The following is a 21,520-nucleotide window of genomic DNA, read 5'->3' as shown; positions in this document are numbered from 1 at the left end:
AACGTGCCCAGGCTGATATTTAATACCAATCCAACCCTGCGTAACATGGCAAATTACAGGAGGGAGAACTCCTTGCAATAACTCCTACACAGGCAAGAAAACCCTTACGCTAAAAAAATATATATTTACAGTCTCTCCCATATGTTTAATAAGGCAGTTCAGTAAAGAAAAAAAAACATGTGAAAGGGAAATTCTCCCACAAATATATTTTATTGAAGGGTGGAGTGGGGGCAGTCCATCAGGTTAAGATATCATTGGCTCCCATAAAAAATTACAGCGGCTGTCAAACACTTTACAGAATCTGGAAAAAAGTATTTTTACATGGTGGTTCAGTGAAACAATATTTAAGGTGAAAATTTAATTTGGTGCCAAAGTAATTTTACTAAATGTGAAGAAGGTCAGTGTCTGATGTCCAGCATGTCTGGGAAGGCCATTAGCTGATCTTTAGAACCTTTGTTGAGGATTTTCTTAGGTTTGTGTGCTCACCGACAGGATGTGAAATATTCAACATGGTGGCAGCCAGATGTATAGAGAAGTGGCAACGATATATGGATAACAACGTCAACGTGGTTGAGTATTTGGAAGATATAGGTATGAGTTATTGAAATAAATTAAAGCAAATGCCTTAAGTAAAAAACACTTAATGAGAAAGAGCAAACGTACAAATTTGTCACAAAAGTTTCTCAAACTAGACAACAGCTTTGTTTAAATTTTTTCAAAAATAAATAAATAAAAAGAAACAAACCCACAAATAATTTTACTCACTCAGTAAGACTCAAAAAATGCACATAAGTATGAGATAAAACACTGATCTTTTTATTCCCAAGCCATGAATAGTAGCTCATTTTTGAATGACAAGATTTCAAATAAGCTCAATGCGATATGATAGGCTCATGGCAACAAATGAAAAAGGAAATCATTACTCTCAAGAGGATAAATTAGATTGAAGTCCTTGACTTGGTGGATTTTGCTTCACATTATAGAAAAGAAGTAGTAATGAAAGTTGACAAAACATCTTGCGACTTTTTCTCATGTTATAAAAAACTAAAATATGTATTCCCTTCTGCTTTAATGCAGACTGTGGAAAAGATACTTAGCAGCAAAAAACTGTATACACCCGCATTACACTATATGTCCCGTTTCTGTTGTGCACAAGGACAGCAAAAGTTGACAAATTATTAAACAATTAAATTAAGTAATCTGCGGTTTGAGTAGGATAAAGGAATAATTTCAAGAACATGTCTTGTCCACATATGATGTACATAAAAGTTAACTGATGAGCGTTTCATCAGATCTTCCACAGTTAATAAAATGATGAAACAGCAGCAGCAGCACACATACATTTTTTTCAGCACTTTCGCATAAGCATTCAGTAAACAATTAACATTAATAAATATCATTTACCCTTCAAAAATATAATCCTGAAGGGGAAAACATGGATCTAATATATTTGGCTTGCAAAGCACCGTTTAGTGCACTTTGAAAGGACAGGAAACCTATTAAAACTTTAAAAAGTTTATTTTTATTTTACAAGCACCCGTCCCTTATCTACACGTTTTACCTAGTAAACAAATACAAACATTGTGGCTTTCTATTAAAAAGTTTGAAATAATACATTAAGAGCAGGTCTTTCCATTAGAAGAACTGCATTAAAATTCATTTCTCATTTCCATCAAATTTAAATAAAAAATACTATTATCAATTAACAAAATTCTAAGAATGCTCACTGCTGCTATACTGCGTACCCAAATGCTTCTCCAACATAAACCAGTTTTCAAAGGACATATATAGATACATATATATATATGTGTGTGGACGGCCTGTATGCCCTTGAGGTGCTAAAGTGCCTCATGATTCCTGCGGCGTCTTTCTTTGCGATGCTTTTCCTTGAGCCATGAATTTACTGGCAAGGCTTCCTAAAGAAAGATAAATAGGAAGGATTTTAAATTACTTTTAAAACGGAGCTAATGCCATTAGCACATGCAGAAATCGTAAGCCATATGTGATGAAGTATAGAAACTTTTTTAGAGTACATTGGTTATTTCACTTCTGAAAAGTTTTATTTCATATTTCTACAGTGGTGTTTTGAAGCACCAGTCATTTAAAGCAAAACAATTATTTTAAATGAAATGATTTTTGGTGGTTCTTAGACAATTTCATTAACAAATACGGAACAATGATTCATGTGAAAGGATATTGTTGAGACCCATTACAGAAATGTGGCAAGATAATGGGTACGTTTCGAATTGAGGACGTACATGTTAATACTTCACAGACAGTAACTGTTTGCTATACCTTTAATTGAAATAAAAGCAATACTAGTGTATTTTTCGATTGAATTATTTACAATATATAAAATCACAAATGATACCAGAATTTGGTGGACTCATCTGTCAATTATTTGTTTTGAAGAAAAGAGATTGTAGCACACACTTTTATTTAAATAAAGGAATAACAATCAGAAGCCTGTAACATTCAGATGAGGACTCTCACAATGTGTGAAGAACACGACAGAGGAGTAAAATTACTATGACTCCATCGTAATCAAAGACAATCACTGCTTAACCATCGGACTACCCTCATGCCAATAATTGCTCTGGCACACCTGTGACAGCACTTCGGCAATAGGAAGGTCACTCCCAGTAAAGTTTAAGCATATAGAAAAGAATAATCTCATCCATTTGACCAACCAGCAGCTCCAGCCTACCTGCCAACCAAAGACCTTTTTAATCTTGCAATGACCAAAGTCGCTTTACAACAAAAAAAAGAGAGAGATGGTAATGAAACCTACACCGGTGGAAAATGGGAGTGTGTATATTCAGCCAGAATATTTCTTTAATACGTACTTGCACTAGAAAGTTATTCAACTTTGCATGGAAAAAACATATTCCAAACCTTATTCTATCATCCCACGATAAAGAAGAGACTTTTGTGCCATAACCAACCTCCGTGCAATAATAGTTCAGGCTAGCTTTATGTGAAGAAAACAAAGAGAACAATGTGAATGGAGACTAAAGCTGTGCATCTTGGATAAGGATCTTGGATGGTTTAACTGTGCCACAAATGGAGTATATTTTGGTCCTGATGATGACTCAGCATTGTGTAGAGAATGGGGCTCAAAACGCAAGTAATATGATGGGTGATTCTGAAGAAACCTACATAAGCTCACAAAGTTTTCTGTGAGGGAGCAAATGAATACATTTTGAGCACCGAGCACAGTTGTTTGTCCTCAATTGTGACTACTCCCTCATAATTTTCTTAACACCTTGGCTGCTAGGCGTTTTCCCCCTCCTGTGCTGGATTTTGCCATTTTGCTGTTCCCATGACGAGCTCAGCTCGTCATCAGCACACGACACCCGTGGGTGATGACGAGCTCAGCTCGTCATCAGCATCGAAAGGGTTAAAGATAAAGGAATGTACAATAGGACAGGTTTATTTAATAAGAGGTGGAGTTTTTTTTATGTTGTTTTGTTTGCATTCCCTAAGAAATTTTGTAAACTTTTTTTTTGCAGTGTAAACTAAATAGGAGTTTGCGTGTAGGTAATAATGAAACCAATTTGATTAAATATTTTGATTTAAAAAATTGAGTAAAGAACCTTTCTGTATCCATTTTTTTTTAAAGTAGTTTTTATTGCAGACTTACAGGTCAAAGATTATTTCCGTATAAACATGATATCTCTGCGCTTCCATACATTATTCTCTGTACAATTCTTTACACAGCCTTTAGGCCCACATCCCGGAGGTCGGGCCGGCGATAAACAGGGAAGTGTTAGAAGTTTGAATATGGTCTCACTTGTAGCCCTTTCGCTTAGGAGTGTGCTTGTCTGCTTTTTAGTTACTTCTTGTTGCTATCCTCCTAATTTTTATGAACTGTCCCCAACTCCCACCCCCCCCCCCAAAACTCCACCACCCACGCAGGAGATCTCGTTAAGCTCTAATCTATGGGTACTATCAGGAGTCAATGAATATCTAGGTGTGTGATGTACCTGGTGCGCCTTGGGAATTGTCTTCGACCTGGTCCCGGGCCTCCTCGTCCTCCTGTAGTGTGCTATCTCTCAGGGATTGAACCAACGCTTCCCACGCTGCCGCCGTGTCTAGTGCCCTAATGTCTGGTTTCCGACGAGATGTTTGGTATCGAAGTGTGATCTCACAAGCAGCCCATTTCAGGAACTCATTGAGCCATCGCCTGTGTGTGGGGCCCACTTTCGCCTTCCATAGTCTTGTGATTTCCCTCTTGGCCAGTAGCAGGCCCATGTCTATGAATTTTCTTGTGGTCTTGTTTTTGGGCGTGTGTGGAAACCAGAGCAAAATACAGACCGCCATGTCGAATAGTAGTGTTCTGTCTGTTACCTCATTTAGCGTATCACCAATCGTACGGCAGTACTCCTGTAGGTCAGGGCAGGACCATAGCATATGGTCCAACGCCGCTCCGTCTGAAGTGCATCGTGGGCACCTGCTTCGGCCACCTCAAAATATTTCTTGATTTTACCGGGAGTCATATAGGCTCTATGAAGAACGTAAAAATGAATTTGTAGGAAACGTGCGTTTCGCGTGCTTTTCCGTGCCCGCCGCACTATCTGGGCCCAAATCGTCTCGGGGATCTCCCTATTTAGGTCAAACTCCCATTTGGCTTTTAACGCCGTTAAAGGCGGCAAGTTCTCCCGGAGCATTCTGGAATACCGGCACGTTACAGCTTTGTAAGTGCCGGCTGCCATCATGGTGTACTGACAGGCCATGGTCATAGTTGGTTCCGCGAGCCCCTCCTTCCAATGCGCCTGTATGGCCTCAGTCACCGCGGCATCCAGAAGGTATCCTCCTCGCGGGAGGTCAAACCGTTCCTGCAGATCCTGAAATGGGATGAGCGCCCCATCCTCATAAAGGTCGACAATCACCTGTATCCCCGCGTCCTCCCAGACCTGCAACTGCGACCAGTCTCCCCCGTGGGGGAGAGCAGTCACCATCCCAAGGGGTATTTCTGGAGGGTATGGGTGTCTTGTCCCCGCGCGGCGTTGGGATCGGTTCCAGCAGAGTCTGAATGTTTGTTCTTCGAGTGTCAAATCTCGAAGGGCGATCTTTTGTTGTAGGGTTATATAGGCCAGGACATGCTGCGGAGTGCCTCCGTCCCTCTCGTGTTCCGGACCTCAGAATACTCTCGCCATTTCTTGTGTGAAGATCTGCAATTGAGCTGCAAGGTAGTAAAGTTCGAAGTCCGGGACCGCTAGACCTCCTTCGTCTTTCGGGTGGGTGAGCGTCGTTAATGCTACTCTACATCTTTCCGAGCCCCAAAGGAACGAGGTCAGTTGTGACTTCAGTCGCCGAAAAAAGGAGCCAGGTACCCAGATAGGAAGGGTGCGAAAATAATAAAGAAGTCGCGGTAGGGCAATCATTATCAATAATGAGATGCGGCCGGTAACCGAGAGCGGGAGTGTGGCCCAAAAGGCCATACTTCCCTTCAGTGCCCTCATGCATCGGCCCACGTTGCCCTCCAGCATATCTGCCGCTGTGTGGTACACGTATACTCCTAGGTATTTCAGGCAGGTGGCCTTCCAATTAAGTAAGGGTCGGTGGATGGGCCGTGTTATATCACGTCACAGAGGAAACAAGAAGGTCTTAACCCAATGTACTTTCAAGCCCGAAAGCTCTCCAAACCGCGCGAGCAGTCTCTCCGCTCCCTCCAGCGCCTCCGTCTCGTTCTCTAGGAATAACAATAGGTCATCTGCGTATAAAGAGATGAACTGTTGGCCCGCCCTACTGTTTATACCTTTAAAATGCTTCCCCGTCCCAACTTCAGCCGCGAGGGGTTCAATCGCCAGGGCGAATAACAGGGGGGATAGGGAGCAACCGTGTCTTGTTCCACGCTCCACCGGGTTTTGGTTCGAAACAAGGGATCCCACCTGTACTCTTGCCACCGCTGCGGTGTATAAGACTCGCGTTCATCTGACGTAGCCCTCCCCCAGACCAAAGCGTTCCATGACTTTATATAAGTACTCCCACTCTAATCTATCGAACGCCTTCTTAATGTCTATCGACAGGACTAGGGGCGTCTGGGCTTCTGAATATGTGTCCTACAACAGTCGTGTAAGCCTCCTAATATTAATGGTTTTGTTGCGCGCTGGAATAAATCCGGACTGGTCCGTGTGGACCAAATCCGGCATGTGCTGCAAAAGTCTGGTTGCCAGTATAGCACTTAAGATTTTGCAGTCGGTGGTCAGCATGGAAAGCGGCCTGTAGGAAGTCGGGTTGTTACTCTCCCTTCCAGGCTTCAATAAGGGGATCACAAGCGCCTTGCACATGGACTGGGGCAAGCAGCCAGCAGTTTTGGCCTCGTTAAATATTGTTTGGAGACGCGGCGCCAGCAGGTCTGAGTATTTGCTATAGAATTCTATGGACAACCCATCCAACCCCGGCGTTTTGTTGCGGGCCATCCTTTTGATAGCCCCCTTGATCTCTCCTAGTTCTATGTCCCTGCTCAAGTCATCCGCCTGTTCTTGGTTCAGTTGCGGTAACTGTAGGCCCTTAAGAAAAGCGTCAATGTCATTCCCTTGCCCCTCCAATGCACTCCCGTAGAGGACCTCATAATATTTTCGAAAGCTGTTCAATATCTTTGTCTGGTTATAATGTATGTGGCCCCCTTCTCCTTCCATGGCCAGAATCGGGGAGCTTTGTTTAGTGGGGTTGGCTAGCCATGCCAGTAGTGTCCCAGCTTTATCCCCCTCAACATGAGTCCTCAGCATGTAAGCCTTGTAATCAAAGCTACGGAGGCGCTCCACTTCCACCGCCACTGCTTCTGCTTCTCTAGGCAAGCTAACCTCTTCCTGGAGCTCAGGGTGGCCCGGTTGCGCGATCTCTGCTGCTCGCAGTTTGGAGTCTGCCTTGTTCAGGTCATCCAGCAATACTTTGCGCATGCCTACATGTTTCCCTATGCACTAGCCCCTAACTACCACCTTAAAGGCGTTCCACTCCATCGCCCTAGAGGCAGTGGATCCCTCATTGTCGGCAAAGTATTGAACTATCCCCTCCTCCAGTGTTGCATGGAACAGCGGGTCATCCAATGTCTCAGGTCGCAGCTTCCAAGTCGGGACACGTGATACCTCAATCACCCAATTTAAAGTGACCATCATAGGGTTATGATCCGAGATTGTCTTAGTGAGGTATTCAGTCCGCGCTACAGCTGGCATCACGAGCGGAGAGCACAGTATTGCATCAATCCGGACGTGTAGGTCATGGAGGCTAGAGAAGTATGAGTAGTCTCGTTCAATCGGGTGTTGTGTGCGCCATGCATCTATCAGGTCCCAACCCTTTTGCCAGTCCATCCTACCCTTCGAGAGGCGGTGTACAGGGGAGTCTCCAAGCGGTGGGTGAGATCTATCTAAAGTTGTGTCCGCCACCGAGTTGAAGTCCCCTCCAATCAGAATAGGGCTCGCTAAGTAGTGTGCAAGTGTCCCAGAGAGTCCCGTTAGGAAGGTCAGCTGCTCGGTGTTTGGTGCATATATGCTACATAATACTATGTCCCTGCCCCTGAGTCTGCCATCTACTGCAACATACCTGCCCTCAGGGCCTATTATGTGCCTCGTCGCCTGAAAAGGGGTGCCCGCTCTTATCCAGATTAACGCACCTCTAGCAAACGCTGAGTAAGTAGTATTAAATACTTGTCCCCTCCACCTTCTCTGCAGAGTGATCCCCTCTTGTTTTGTGAGATGTGTTTCTTGTAACAGTGCGATGTGTACTCCCCTGCGAACCAGATAGGCGTGTATTTTATGCCTTCTTGCCATGGAGTGTAGTCCCCGCACATTCCAGGTTATACATCGTAATGTACCCGTATTAGCCATTGTCCAATAGTAGCTGTCGTAGCATCACACAAGATCCTGCCCCTGCGTAAGTGGTGGTGCCCCCCCAACCTGTCTTCAAGCTCTTCCATGTCTCATTTCCCTTTTGTCTAAAAACAAACAATTGCCAATGAAGAAAAACCCCAACAGTTTCCTCGCCCACCCCCCCCAGAACAGGCCCCAATATCAAGCTATCAGTACCCATCCAAACTCTGTTGGTCTTGCCAACCCCCCGCCTATATCATGGTCGTAACCGTTTGTGCCTTAAGGGCTAGTGGAGTGTGGCTCACACCGGAAGGCAGCTACGCAAGCCCCCCGCACCCCCCAGATCCCCCATGGTTAGCAGCGATGTGACATCCCTGTGTGTGACCTCCATCTTCGTTACCTTTCAGTTCTCATGTACCCCCAACATCAGTAGCGTCCGCTGTTTATCGCCTCCGTATCAAAGGCTCAAGATCTCTTCCGATGTCTGCGGCGTTACCAACGGGCCTTTACTTCTGACTGGTCCGTCTCCAAGCCCGAGGCATGTTCCTCCGATTCCGTACCCTGCTTGGATGGGGAAGCATCAGATCTCGACAGCGTCTCTACTGCCTTCAGGGCGGCCTTTCTCTCCTCTTCCGTTTGGAACGCAGTAGGTTTACGAGGGCCTTGTCGCCTTTTACGTAGTCTCTGTGATTTCCGCCCCTGCGTTGTCGTGTGCTCCCTTTCCTCTCTGTGTTTGGCCCCGTCCGTGCCCGCCTTGAACGTTTCCCACCATGTCCATGCATCCTCTGACGTGAGGAAAAAGAGTGCCTTGTCGCCAGTATCACTCGTAGCTTAGCCGGGAAGAGCAGAGAGTACGGTATGCCTTCAGTTCTTAGTTCTCGTTTGATGGACAAGAAGGAGGCTCGCATCCGTTGTGTCTCATAGGTGTAGTCAGGGAATAGTGTCACCTTGCTATTCGCGATCTGGAATGGCCTCGCTTCCTGGACTCTTTGGAGCAGTGGATCCCTGTCCTTATAGTGCAGCAGTTTGGCTATAATCGGCCTTGGCGGCTGGCCCGGTCTGGGCGGCCTAGCCGGTACGCGATGGGCGCGTTCTAGTGTGAAGAAAGGGGAGAGGCCTTCCGGCGCCACCGTCGTCCCCTTCTGTTTTTTCTGGAATGCCAACTATTCGGACGTTACTGCGTCGACTCCTGTTTTCGGCATCCTCAGCCCTCCTCTCCAGTATTTGTATTCGGTCTAGGGCGTCCGCTAGCTTCCCTTCCATAGTTTTGTGGGAAGGGGCCAACTCACGCAGGGTGTCTTCGGTGTCCTTGACCCTGTCTTTAAGCTTGTCGTGGTCAGCACGGAGGAGGCCCAAACCTGACGGCACTTGCGCAATATCCTGTTGCAAAGTATCTCTCGTCGCCTCAATAGCCTCCAGTATGCGGTTTTGAAGTTGCTGCAGGTCTGAAGGCCCCGCGGGAGCCCCTTCAGGCGTTTCCGAGGCCGTAGCTCCCTCCGTCTTCCCCTTGTTCTTCACCATGATCGCAAGTCGCCCCTTGTGCAGGTGCTCTCAGTGTATGTCGCAGCTCTAGGGACGTCTTCTCGGCCTTCCCCCGTATGTGGCCTCGGGTAGCTATCTCCGTCGGTTCCGCGGCTCCCTGCCTGGATGCTCAGTCAGAGATGGTCTCGGTCTCTACAACAGGCGGATGTCCGTACTATCAGCCGCCGGCCTGTCTCCCTCTCACATATATCTATGTGCACTTCAGCCACGGGATATCTCCTCGGGTCCCCCCCAACTCCTGGGCAGTTTTTCTCGGCTCGGGGTTCTCGTTCATACGTTCAGGACGTTCTCGCAGCCCCTGTCTGGTCCTGCGCAAAGTTAGGGCTCTTCTTCTTGGCGGGTCCCGTCTGTTGGGCAATCTTGCTGGTGTTCTTGCTCACCCGGCTCAGCCGTTGCTGTCTCTGTGCCCCTCCGCAGCCCCCAATGCGATCTGAGGTCGTTCCGGGTTCAGGCGCGGTCAGGGGGTCTGTTCTCTGCTTAAACGCTGTGGCTCCCCACTAGTTGCTGAACCTCGTTCCCCCAGCCCGCCCTGAGTCTCACCCTGATTCAGCGTGATGTGGTCCGCGTCTAGGGTCTTCCAGTCACCAGGGGAGGCCAATGAGGCGTCGTCAGCCCCTTCGATAGCTGCGGAGGGCCGGTCGGGCTGCCCCACTTCCAGACTCCACAGTCTATTCCTCGTTTTGCAGGCGGGGTGGGATTCTTATCACGGGAGGGCACTTCGTTTCACAGCAGCGCCCGGCAGCTCTGCATACGCTGTCGGTGAACCTTTCTGTATCCATATACATGTTTTGTGCACATTTGTTTCAAGTGCACTCTCGGCTAATGAAGCAGCCATGTAAATGATTAACATTTTTAAATTAGCATGCCTAGGCAGAAATAATTGTCTTTTACATGAGAAGTAAATAATGTTCTCATTGATCTCTATGAACTTGTTAATAGTAAGAGGGCCACCTAGGAAGTACCGTCAAGAGACGTTTCAAATAGATTCCAGCTTAGATACCTTTTTGTCAGACTAACACAGTTCACACAATTTCATAAAAAGGGAAAGCAGAGCTTGTAGCTATCAACTCTATGCATTATTATTTACAATGAAAACTATTGTTTGGAAGAGCACTCCGGATCCCAAATGGACATTTATTTTATGCACAATGAGAGGATTGACAGGAAAACGGTTGTTTAGAAGGGCACTTCCTGTCACAGAGTATCAATTCTAGTATTTGTAATTATCAGAAAACATATGCATGCTTATTTCCTTGTCCACAGAGCAGAATTTGTTTTTAGAATGTACATGTCAAGAAACGACCCAGCGATGTCAAACTATCTCACCGACATTCAGGAACTGATGAAGGAAAATCACCATTCCACTGCGTCATCCATTTTACCTCTGCCCTCCTTTCCAGCCCCGGCTCTATCCTTGACACCTCACCTGCCCAAACTTCATTCAGGAACTGATGAAGGAAATTCACCATTCCAATGTTTTCTTTTAAGGCTTGAATACTCAAATAATAGACACAATTATACAGCATTAAAGGAAAGCCAAAATGTAATTTATAAGTGACATTGCAGGTAGTCAAATAGCTGTCAATTGCTGCTAAATGTAAACCTTTTCTACCCTAAACAACAACAGTAAGGGGGTCCAGCGGTTGAAATATAAAATCAGATCCTTCACTTTTTTAATTTAGCTATGCGTCATCCATTTTACCTCTGCCCTTCTTTCCTGACCCGGCTCTATCCTTCACAACGCACCTGCACAAACATTTGTAAAGAATCTAGATTGGGGTATCACAGGCTGTGTATACATGCAGAGTCAGCGCAATAGAACAACTGGCGTCTGCTCGGAGTTTCCAGACAATGGTTAAGTCCTTGTTTGTGATCTTTTCCTATAAAAACCCATGTAATCATTGCTCAGTGTGCTTCTTCCTTGAGTATCCCTTGGTGCTTGCTGGTCGAGGCCCCTGCCCATGAATGTTACTAAATGATATGATCTTTACTTCACTCCAGTGTCGATTCTCCTTACATGTTTGAACCAGTGGACCAAGGGTGACCCTGCACCAGTGTGTCTGGCAGAAGGCACACTTCCACAAATTGGTGCCCGACCCTGGAGCCCCATCAAAACCTGTAGTTGGACCGGGGAAGGAGATTGTGTCGGTGAGAAGAACTTCACTAAGGAGTGCACCACCTGAGGAGACTAGTTCTCGTGGCCAAGGTGATTCTTTCAGCTTCCCAGCGGCTGCCGACCTTGACTGGGGCTTGCGAACGGCTATTTAGAATCGATAATTTGATCACGGAGGATCTACAGGTGGGAGTTGAAGACTACGAATAGGTAGGATTGTATTGAACCGGTTCTTGTTTGTTTGATATTTGTTTGTTTAACATTTGCAAATGTTAATACCACCGGTAATGTGAGAGACTTCTCTCGTAATTTCTGTCTGGAGAGTTATTGTTTATAAATTATAACCATGCCTGTGTTTAGTAAACTATGGAAGTTTTGTTGTTGCTGCTGCGATAAGCAGCGCATTTTGGAAGAGAGTCAGCCGGCCCCCCAAGAAGGTAAGTCAAATTTTAAAATGTATGTTAAACATGGTATTTGTCCAATCATGTATAGTGCGTTGCGGAACAAATATACAAAAGGGGATCCCCAATTGCAGTGGCCATTAGAGGGGACGATGAACCCTCATAAACTTGAGTACTTACAGAAAGAATTGTTTGCTAGGAAAGTTAGACCAGCTATGTTTGACAGTTTGCGTATGTGGAGGAAGGAAGGGGCGGCAGCTCAAGGCAGAGAAAGTGAAAAGAAAACAGGAAAGGAAGACAGTTTATCAAAAGTTTAAGGAGTTAAACGATAAAGAAGTTCAGGAAAATATAGAATGTTTAGATCGAGAACATACATTGACAACATCTAAAGAATATGTAATTAGGCCAACAGCAACGAGTCAGGTCCACCATGATGATGTTGACTCAAACTGTCAGATTATTGATTGAACGACCCCCACCCCCCATACGCACCTTTGGCACCCCCTCAACCCTGGGCCACCAAATCCTGTACTTTTTGCACTGCCGGCCCCACCTCCTCCACCAATGATTGTCCAACCTCCTACTTTCCAACCTGTGCAGGTCCATCCCTTATCCCCCCAAACCCAAGCCAACGCGAATTAATTGGCAGATGGTCATGTACCAATCCCAGCTCCCCGAATTCTCCGCTCTGCCATATCTCAGCCACGCCAAGATCTAATACAACAGATAGTATTGAGTTGGTTAAATGATTAAGAAATGGAAGCAGGAAAAATGATAGACCAGATGCAAGATTTCTCCGAAGGTGAGCTCCTTTGTCTCAAACAAATTTTCTTACCAGTTTTTGGCCCAATGGGAGATGATTACAGGGGAACATGGTCCAGATGATGTTAGAGCCATTAATCACAGTGTCGGGTAGGGGCCTTCCCTGTAGGAAGGGTGAATACCGCCATAGCAACAATAATGCGGCACCGTGATGAACTTTTTGCCTCTCCCTGGATAAGCCCTATGAAGGAAGCCGCACCACAGTGTATACCCGGGAGAGGAAACGCTAACAATGATGATCCTAATAGCCCCGATGCTAGAGCCCATTTCTTGCATAATTGGATATACACGCTCTGGAAAAGGACGGGTGTTCTCACTCTTAAAGCCTCTTTACCTGATATTCGAAAGAACCCCTGGGTTTTTTATGGTGAAGTACAGGCAGCTATTGACTCTTGTGTTATGACGCTAGCTGATATTGATATGTTTTTCGTATGATCTTACCGGCGGATATGTGGCGACTCACCCGGAAACAGGATCATGTTGCAGAGTTAGGAAGAGATTGGGCTGCATTAATAGCGGCTGAAGATAATAGGAAGCCTGGTAAAAAACCAGCTCAGTTCATACTGGACCTCCCTGGCAAAATACTCACTTATATAAAGACGATTATTCCCCCACAGAAGATAGATTGGACGCTCCTTACTGTTTGTAAACAAAAAGGAAGAGTCTGTCCCCGATTTCTTTACTCGCTTTGAGGAAGTTTTTCACGACTTTAGTGACCAAGACACATCTACACCCACAGGCTCCCATTTATTTGTAGACATATTTGTTGGCAACTTACTTCCCAAAATATCTGTTCGTTTAAAGGGGTCTGAAAGTACTTGAGCCTCAGTCTCCCCTTAGGCCATATTGGATATGGCTCAGTATTACCAGAATCAGGTGACAAATAAGCATTATAGGAAAGAAGGTAAAATAAAGGATTTTAAGACTAAGGTTATGATGGTTCATGCTTATGGACCCCAGAGTCGAGGCCGTGGTCAAAACTACAAATGGCCCCACCAGGCCCACCGCGTAGACAGACACCACTGGGACCGGATCAATGTGCCTATTGTAAAGAAGTAGGGCACTGGCGTTCTGAATGCTCAGTCTTAGCTTCTAGTGGGAGGGGCAGGGGACAAGCAAGTAATTATCGGGAAGCTCAAGCCCCCTGACAGCCACCACACAATTCAGGCAGCCATAGGTCGGATAATTATTTTGATTAAAGGAATAATCAATAGTCTTTAAATGACTACGAACCAGATGATGCTATAGGAATGCACTTTGCCTAGGACAGCGTAGGACAGGGAGGACCAGTTGAGATACCTGTAGATCAGTCAAGACCCTATATAACAGCTACAATACAGGGACAGGATCAGAAATTCCTAGTAGATACAGGGGCGACACATAGCGCGATATCTCAACAACTGGTCCCTGGGACACCCTTGTATGGCCGGATAATATCAGTGGGGTTCGATGGAACACCAACCCCTAGCCCTGTATCCCGAAAAATACCTTTACAGGTTAACAATTTTAGTACTTCTGCACCCTTTTTGCTTCCCCCGCGTGCCCCTCAATTTGCTGGGAATTGACCTTTTGAAATATTTTCATGCTTCCATACATTGCTCCCCATCTGGGGTGCATGCCACCTTTGGAAGGAAGACATTGCCCAAACAATGTAATATTTCCCCATGCTTGGACCTTGATTCTGTTCCCCCATGTGTCTAGGCTACTGCAGACACAGATTTTGGGATAATGGGCATTCCCCCAGTACACATACAGGTTCCGAAAGGTGCTCTTTTGCCACATGTCCCACAAAACAAAATACTAAAAGAAGGTGAAGATGAGCTAATACACATCATTGATGACATGATACTTACAGGGGTCATTGAGGAAGTCTCCTCTAATGTGTGTAATAGCCCTATTCTTCCTGTCCTTAAAAGAGGGGATGGAATACAGGATAAAGTTTATCGATTTGTGATCGATTTGAGAGAAATTAAGAAGATAGTAGTTCCTCAATATCCTGTTTCTGATATTACCACCCTGTTGACAATGGTCCCGCCCACAGCCACAATGTTCTCTGTCATTGATCTTAAGAGCACCTTTTTCTCTATCCCTATACATCAGGATAGTAGATATCTTTTTGGATTTTCACTTGAAGGTCATTCATTTAGATTTTATAGAGCCCCTCAAGGCTATACAGAAAGTCCTAGCATCTACAGCCAGGCACTCAAACGACAGTTTGATGAACTTCCCTTACCAACTGGAGTCACACTCATCCAATATGTCGATGACATCCTGCTCGAGGCTGACAACTGAACATTGCAAAGAAGTCGCCCTCTCCTTATTACACCATCTTGCTGCTAAGGGACATAAGGTCTCTAAGAATAAATTGCAATATTGTCAACCAGAGGACACCTATCTATGTCACCTCTTGTCAAAGGAGGGACATACTCTCACCAAGGATAGGATTCCAACTATCATACATACTCCCATTTCCCGTACACAAAATGAAGTCAGAGCACTTATTAGCATCACCTCTTACTGTGGACCATGGATCCCCAACTTTTCACTCATTATCAAACCCCTTTTGTCCCTTGTTACCAAAGACACCCCCTTTCCTCTACCATGGTCATCTGAATGTCAAAATGCATATCAACAGCTTCGTGCATCCCTTTGTTCTGCTCCTGTGTTGGGTACCCCTGATTACACCAAACCCTTTACACTATATGTACACGAGAGAAAAGTGTGTGCATTAGCAGTCTTTACGCAGCCACACAGCAGCAAACATCGCCCAGGTGCTTATTTCTCAGCTGTATTGGAGCCAGTGGCCAGAGAACTCCTGGGATGCCTTAGGGCGGTGGCTGCTACAGCCATCTCCATACGACAATCTGAAGGGATAGTATTAAGCAGCAAACTGATGGTTATGGTACCCCATTCCGTAGATGCACTGCTTAACCAAACTAAGACACAATACCTGACTCGTGCTAGGCTCACAGGATATGAACTCACACTTTTGGCACCACAAATTACACTCAAGAGATGTTTGACATTGAATCCTGACACATCGTTACCCTGTACTCATTTGGTGTGGCCCACAACTTTAGCAGGCTTTGGAAGGAACGAGGGTTCCTAACTTTGCATGGTGCCAAGATTCAACATGGTGAACTGGTAAATAGTCTCCTCACCGCCCTGACATTGCCAAAGAGCATGGCCATTATCAAGTGTAGTTCCCACAAGAAAGTTACATATAAGGTGGGACAAGGAAATGCTTTTGCAGATGAGATAGCACAAGATACCGCAATTACCCACACAAGCAGAATGCATGTACTACGGTCTCAAGCTTAAAGATGGGAAAACATGTACACGGAGGTTAAGGAGATACAACAGTCAGCTACTGAACAAGAAAAGGCAGAATAGGAAAAGGAAGGGGAGTTCGATGAGGAGGGATGTTGGAGGTCTAAAGATATGTCAAAATGGAAATTGCCTCATGCCTATTTATTGCCCTTTTTGACTATGGCTCATGTGCCTGCCCACGTTAGTCCTAAAAACACCATCTCCCAACTAGAACAGGTTTAGGACAATCCAGACATTCATAAAACAGCTGCACATTTAGTAAAGCATTGTATGATATGTTTACAACACAATCCCCGGAAGGGAGTACCAACCCCCACAGGGGAATTTTTTCCACCCCAGGTTCCTTTCGAAGCACTTAAAATGGATTATATCCAGTTGGAGCCATGCAAAAACTTGATGTATGCTTTAGTGGTGGTTTGTTCTTTTAGCAAGTGGGTAGAGGCCTTTGAGACCAAAGATAATACTGCTTTGACAACTGCCAAAATTTCTTTGAAGAAATTCTTCCCTCTATTTGGAATTTGTAGGGTCCTATGGAGTGATAATGGCCCCCATTTCACTGGTCAGATAATAGAGTACCTAATGAAAGGTCTAGGGGTAAAACAGAAGTTTCATGCTGCCAATTACCCCCAGGCAGCGGGACTTGTAGAACTATCCAACGCCACACTGTAGCTTAAAGCACAAGTTACTTACCTTCTGTAACGATTAATCTGTAAGAAACATTAGTTAGTTAGAATCCTTACCATAGAATAACCCCCAGGCGTTAGACTGGATCTGGAAAGTTGTTCGTCAGCAGTACCCCTGTGCGTCGGTAGGCGTCGTCTGTGCCTTCGCGCCTGTCGTCGTGATTGCTGGGATGACGTCGGAGTCTTAGATGCCGCCCTCGTGCGCTGTCAGTTCTGTACATGGCTTTCCGCGCCAGGAACGCAGAGCCATGCAAGAAAACAACACTGGTGCCATGAAACTAGGGCCCTGAAAGGGATGACCTTAACCCTAGATATCGGTTCGCAGAACGGGGAGGATGAGTGGGGCGGTAAGGAATCTAACTAATGTTTCTTACCGATAGATTGTTACCGAAGGTAAGTAACTTGTGCATCTGAAAGAAACACGTTAGTTAGATTCCTTACCCTAGACTAGATACCCCAGCAATACCAACCCCGGTGGTGGGTCTGCGAACCAAGATCACACCAGGAAGTCCTGGAGAACCGAACGGCCAAAGAAGCATCCCTCCGGACTTGGCTGTTCAGGCAGTAGTGCTTGGCAAACGTGTGCAGAGAGGCGGTGTTGTCTATGAAAACCTGCACTACACTTCCCCGGACAGAGGGAAGGAAGGCTTCAGTGCAAGTCAGATCGCCCACAGCTCCAGAAGGTTGATAGGAGCCGAGACTCCGCCGGACACCAGAGGCCACTGATCTCCGCTTCTCCCCATCCCAGGAGGGAAGCATCCGTCACCACTGTGTGCTCCGGTTGGGGTAGGGAGAGGGATCTGCCACTAACCCAATCGTGGTCCGTGAGCCACCACTGCAACAGTCTTGCAGTGCCCTCTGAGATCAGGACGTGGTCGGACAGGTTGCCCTGATGTTGTGCCCACTGGAACTTCAGGTTCCACTGCAGAGCCCGCATCCACCACCTGGCGTGATGTACCAGCAGGATGCAGGAGGCCATCAGACCCAGCAGCTGTAGGGTCAACCAAACCGAAACTCGGGATAAAGGCTGAAAGATCGGAATCAGAACTGGATTATCCCGAACCCGCTGCTCGGGAGGATAAACCCAAAACGTCGCCGCGACCAGAACCGCTCCGATGAAGAGGGGCTTTTGGGAGGGACTCAGGTGTGACTTTGATGGAGAACCCCAGCGAATGCAGGAGGTCGGCCGTAGTCTGGAGGTGGGAGACGACTGCTTGGGGCGAGCCCGCCTTCAACAACCAGTCGCCGAGATAGGGGAAGACTGGAACCCCTGATCTGCGCAGATGAGCTGCGACCACCGCCATCACGTTCGTGAACACCCGAGGGGCACTGGTGAGGCCGAAGGGGAGCACAGTAAACTGAAAGTGCTCGTGGCCCACCGAGAACCGCAGGTAACGCCGATGGGCCAGCAGGACGGGAATATGGAAAAAAAGTCCTTGAAGCGCTCCAGTGCGCTATCTGCCTTGTCGCCAAACAGGCGACGACCATCAAAAGGCATGTCCATGAGAGTGCTCTGGACATCCCCTGAAAAGTTTGTGGACCTCAGCCAGGCGTGACGACGAATCACCACCGTCGTTGCCATTACTCTAACTAATGAGTCCGTGGTGTTAAGTCCACATCGGATGGAATACAGTGCTGCATTCCGCCCCTCAACAAGAACTTGGGCGACCGTGCCCTAGCCTCCTCCGGACACTGGGGCAGCACGTCGGCCACCGTATCCCACAGAGAGTGGGTGTAACGGTCCAAAAGGCATGCCGTATTAATGCTTTGCAATCCCAAACTGAGGGAGGGAAACAGTTTCTTGCCAAACTGTTCCATCCTTTAGGATTCTCGGTCCGGTGGTGCGGTCGGGAAGGCGGTCTGGGATGTGGAGGCCTGGATAACCAGACTCTCAGGGGTGGGATGTACGGACAGAAAGCAGGGGTCGCCCGGAGCTGGGCGGTGGTGCTGGGCCACGTCTGATCCACAGGAGGGACTGTGGTGGGCTTGGACCAAGTGCCCATCAGAACGTCTGTGAGGGCCTCATTAAACTGCAGCAGAGGTTACTGGCGGTTGAAGCACCTCGGTGCGGAGGTTAGTCCTCACAGCTGCTGCAGGGAGCTCAAGGCCCAAGGCCATGGCCGCCCTGCGCAGCACCACAGCATAAGTACCTCCCTCCTCCGTAGCCACGGAAGGAGGAGAGATAAAACCAGTGTCAGGCGAAGTGTCTAGACCACTGGCCTCCCCTAGCTCATCTGCCCAGTCCTGACTTAACTGGCACTGCTGAGCCAGAGGGTCCTCAGACCCCACCCAGTCCTCCCCTTCATCCGTGTCCTGATAAACAGACATAAATGACGGAGCCGGGCTTACCCATCGATGTCAGAGACGGCGCCGCTCCGACACCGGACTGAAACCAGGGACGGCGGCGAAGTACTCCGACGACATCATCTTGGCGATCACGATGCCGACGACGGACACGGAGCCGCAGACGACGCGCAGTGGTACTGCTGAGGGAAAACTTTCCGGATCCAGTCTGACGCCTGGGGGTTATTCTAAGGTAAGGAATCTAACAAACGTCTTTCTTTCAGATCTTGATAACATACAGGCAACAAAAGGGCCTTAAATGGCCAAATGCTCTGACCCCAGCCCTGTTATCAGTTTCTTCCATCCCACACAGTAAGATTGATCTCTCCCCTTATGAGGTAGTCCTATGAATGTGTGGGGCCCTCCGAGACCAAATGTAATACAAGAAATACAGTACCCTGTCCTTTTTGATTATTTAAAAAACGTATCTGAAAAACTGTCTCTAATCCATCAGCAGGTAGATAAAGCCTTACTTGAAAATTCAGAAGGTGTAGCCCACCGGCTTCAGCCTGGCGATTTTGTGCGGACAAAGAATTTTCAATGCTCCAAAAACTTGAAACTCCACTGGAAGGGCCCCGAACAAGTCTTGCTTACAACTCGGACTGCTGTCCGCGTCACCAACTGGAGGAACTGGATTCACGCCTCCCATTGCAAGAGGATACCAGCAACTGCTCTTCAACCAGAAGCTAGATACTGTAAACCCAGAAGAATATCGCCCCTACGAATGAAGAAACTCTGTTCTCTGATCAGACTACGCCTGCGGTAATAAGGTACAATCTGTGACCAAGAAAGGGAAGGAGCACACAGACACCGGGGGACCTGCTCCCAATTAGTGGGGAGGTTCGGCTGTGGCACGGTGGGATCACAGAATCGGCTGAACTAGGTTCAGTGCAGGTTGTGATACATGCTCGGTGATACCTGGGTCTCTCTCCGACCTGATTGTACTAAGTACCGTTAAAGAAAATGCATAAAATGGTATTCAAGTGGAGAGCGAAGGACAAGACTATGTGCATGGTGGTCCTGATTATTCTGTTAGTAATATTGGCAGCAGCATTATGGACAGTGGAGGAGGTAATCCCAGCTCGAAACTTATTGTCTGCCACAACTACTCCTGTCCCCACAGAACATTATTACTTCACTCTTCGCTATCATGAGATGAAGCATTGTTTTTCATATCACAATAATACTTTCATACAAATGTTGCATCATACTCAAATCAAAATCAAAATTCCTTCATTCGGTTGTCATAATTAGAAAAACCATAAAAGTTCATAGTTAAAAATCACATCTTCAGATATTAATAAGTAATTATACAAAATTAAGTGAATGACAAGCATACCATCCTAATACATCTTAACTATCAAAGATTAATATTAAAAAACAATCTAATGATCATTGGAGTACAAGTCAAGGACTAGTCCTATTACAAACTTGTCCTATGTCTAATGCAAAATTTCAGAAATTGGACGATATTTTTAACCAGGCATTCTGTCTCCATACGTTGCAGCACAATGAGAGCAGGGCGACATTGACGTAAGCCCAAAGTTTTTAAAATCGGTATAATTCAATGCTTTCTCGGTTCTTTATAAAATTTGCAGAAAAGGACCACATGAATTAACGATTGAATAGATACATCATCGCAGGAGCAAGTTGTTAACAGCTTCGACCAATCATTGATTCTGGGAAAGGTTACCAATCAATGAAAAATATTCATCCTGAAACGAGTCGGCAAGAACCTTTCGTAACCACTCAAATTAAAAGTTAGATAGGCGGTATGGCCATGGTAGTTTGAATCAATAATGAATGCTGAAGTGAGCTTTTTTTCGCCTCAGTAACCAGGCGCAGTTCTTCCAAGTGGGTCAGGCATAATTTTTTCAGCCCTTTTTTCGATAACTCTGCAATAAGTGGGGGGTTATGGTAACATCTTTCTAAACCCAAATCATACAAAAACTTTTTAACATATAAGAGTCCGACAATCTTATGTGAGTTGTCAAGTGAGAGACAGTCATTTAATAAGCCTTGATTAAAAGCGGTCTTTGAAGACAACCAAAGGCGATGCCACAATAGAATCGGTTGCAGTTTTACAATGTCAGTAATATATGGCAAACCTAATTCTAAGTGACAGCTAGAGGTCGAGGTGCCTCACGGAACTGCGAGGAGAAACCTCAAGAAACTGTTCTCCACTTTTTGAAGGGCTTCCACCTGTCCAAACCCCACACCCCAGCTCCGTAGGCCGCTGTACTAATGCATTTAGCCTGATAGATTTTTTTTTTTTAAACCTTTATTTATAAATACACAATACACAGCGTCTGCCTACAACCCCGCGGGGCCGGCCGCTATGACATAAGCAGGATAATTAAAAAGTAGATTAGGAGACAGTACGTTGTTAAAGCAATCTCTCGAGTCTACATTATCGGATAGAACATAGCACCATATTAATAGGATAAGAAAGGTTTAATTTTATGTTTTTGTCGA

The 21,520-nt window shown here is 46.2% G+C and overlaps 1 protein-coding gene and 1 long non-coding RNA gene across 2 annotated transcripts in view; both read right to left on the bottom strand.

Moving 5' to 3' along the window:
- Positions 1-795: 795 nt before the first annotated feature.
- Positions 796-21,520, bottom strand: part of TUT7 (terminal uridylyl transferase 7) — a 1,558,036-nt gene continuing 1,537,311 nt past the window's right edge. The window contains exon 28 of the mRNA XM_086961199.1: positions 796-1,916. Within this exon, the coding sequence (XP_086817325.1) occupies positions 1,849-1,916 (68 nt within the window). The 3' untranslated portion in view covers positions 796-1,848. The remainder of the gene's footprint in view (positions 1,917-21,520) is intronic.
- LOC147727151 (uncharacterized) lies at positions 3,472-11,733 on the bottom strand. The gene is made up of 3 exons (XR_015309458.1): positions 10,820-11,733; positions 10,119-10,717; positions 3,472-3,596 (listed from the first exon to the last, which is right to left on the bottom strand). It is a non-coding gene; the product is annotated as an uncharacterized LOC147727151 (long non-coding RNA).

The sequence above is a fragment of the Lissotriton vulgaris genome, chromosome 3_1 (genome assembly GCF_964263255.1).
Source record: "Lissotriton vulgaris chromosome 3_1, aLisVul1.2, whole genome shotgun sequence".
Lineage (NCBI taxonomy): Eukaryota > Metazoa > Chordata > Amphibia > Caudata > Salamandridae > Lissotriton > Lissotriton vulgaris.
The sequence above is the reverse complement of the archived record's forward strand: the minus strand, read 5'-3'. Positions and strand labels throughout refer to the sequence as shown.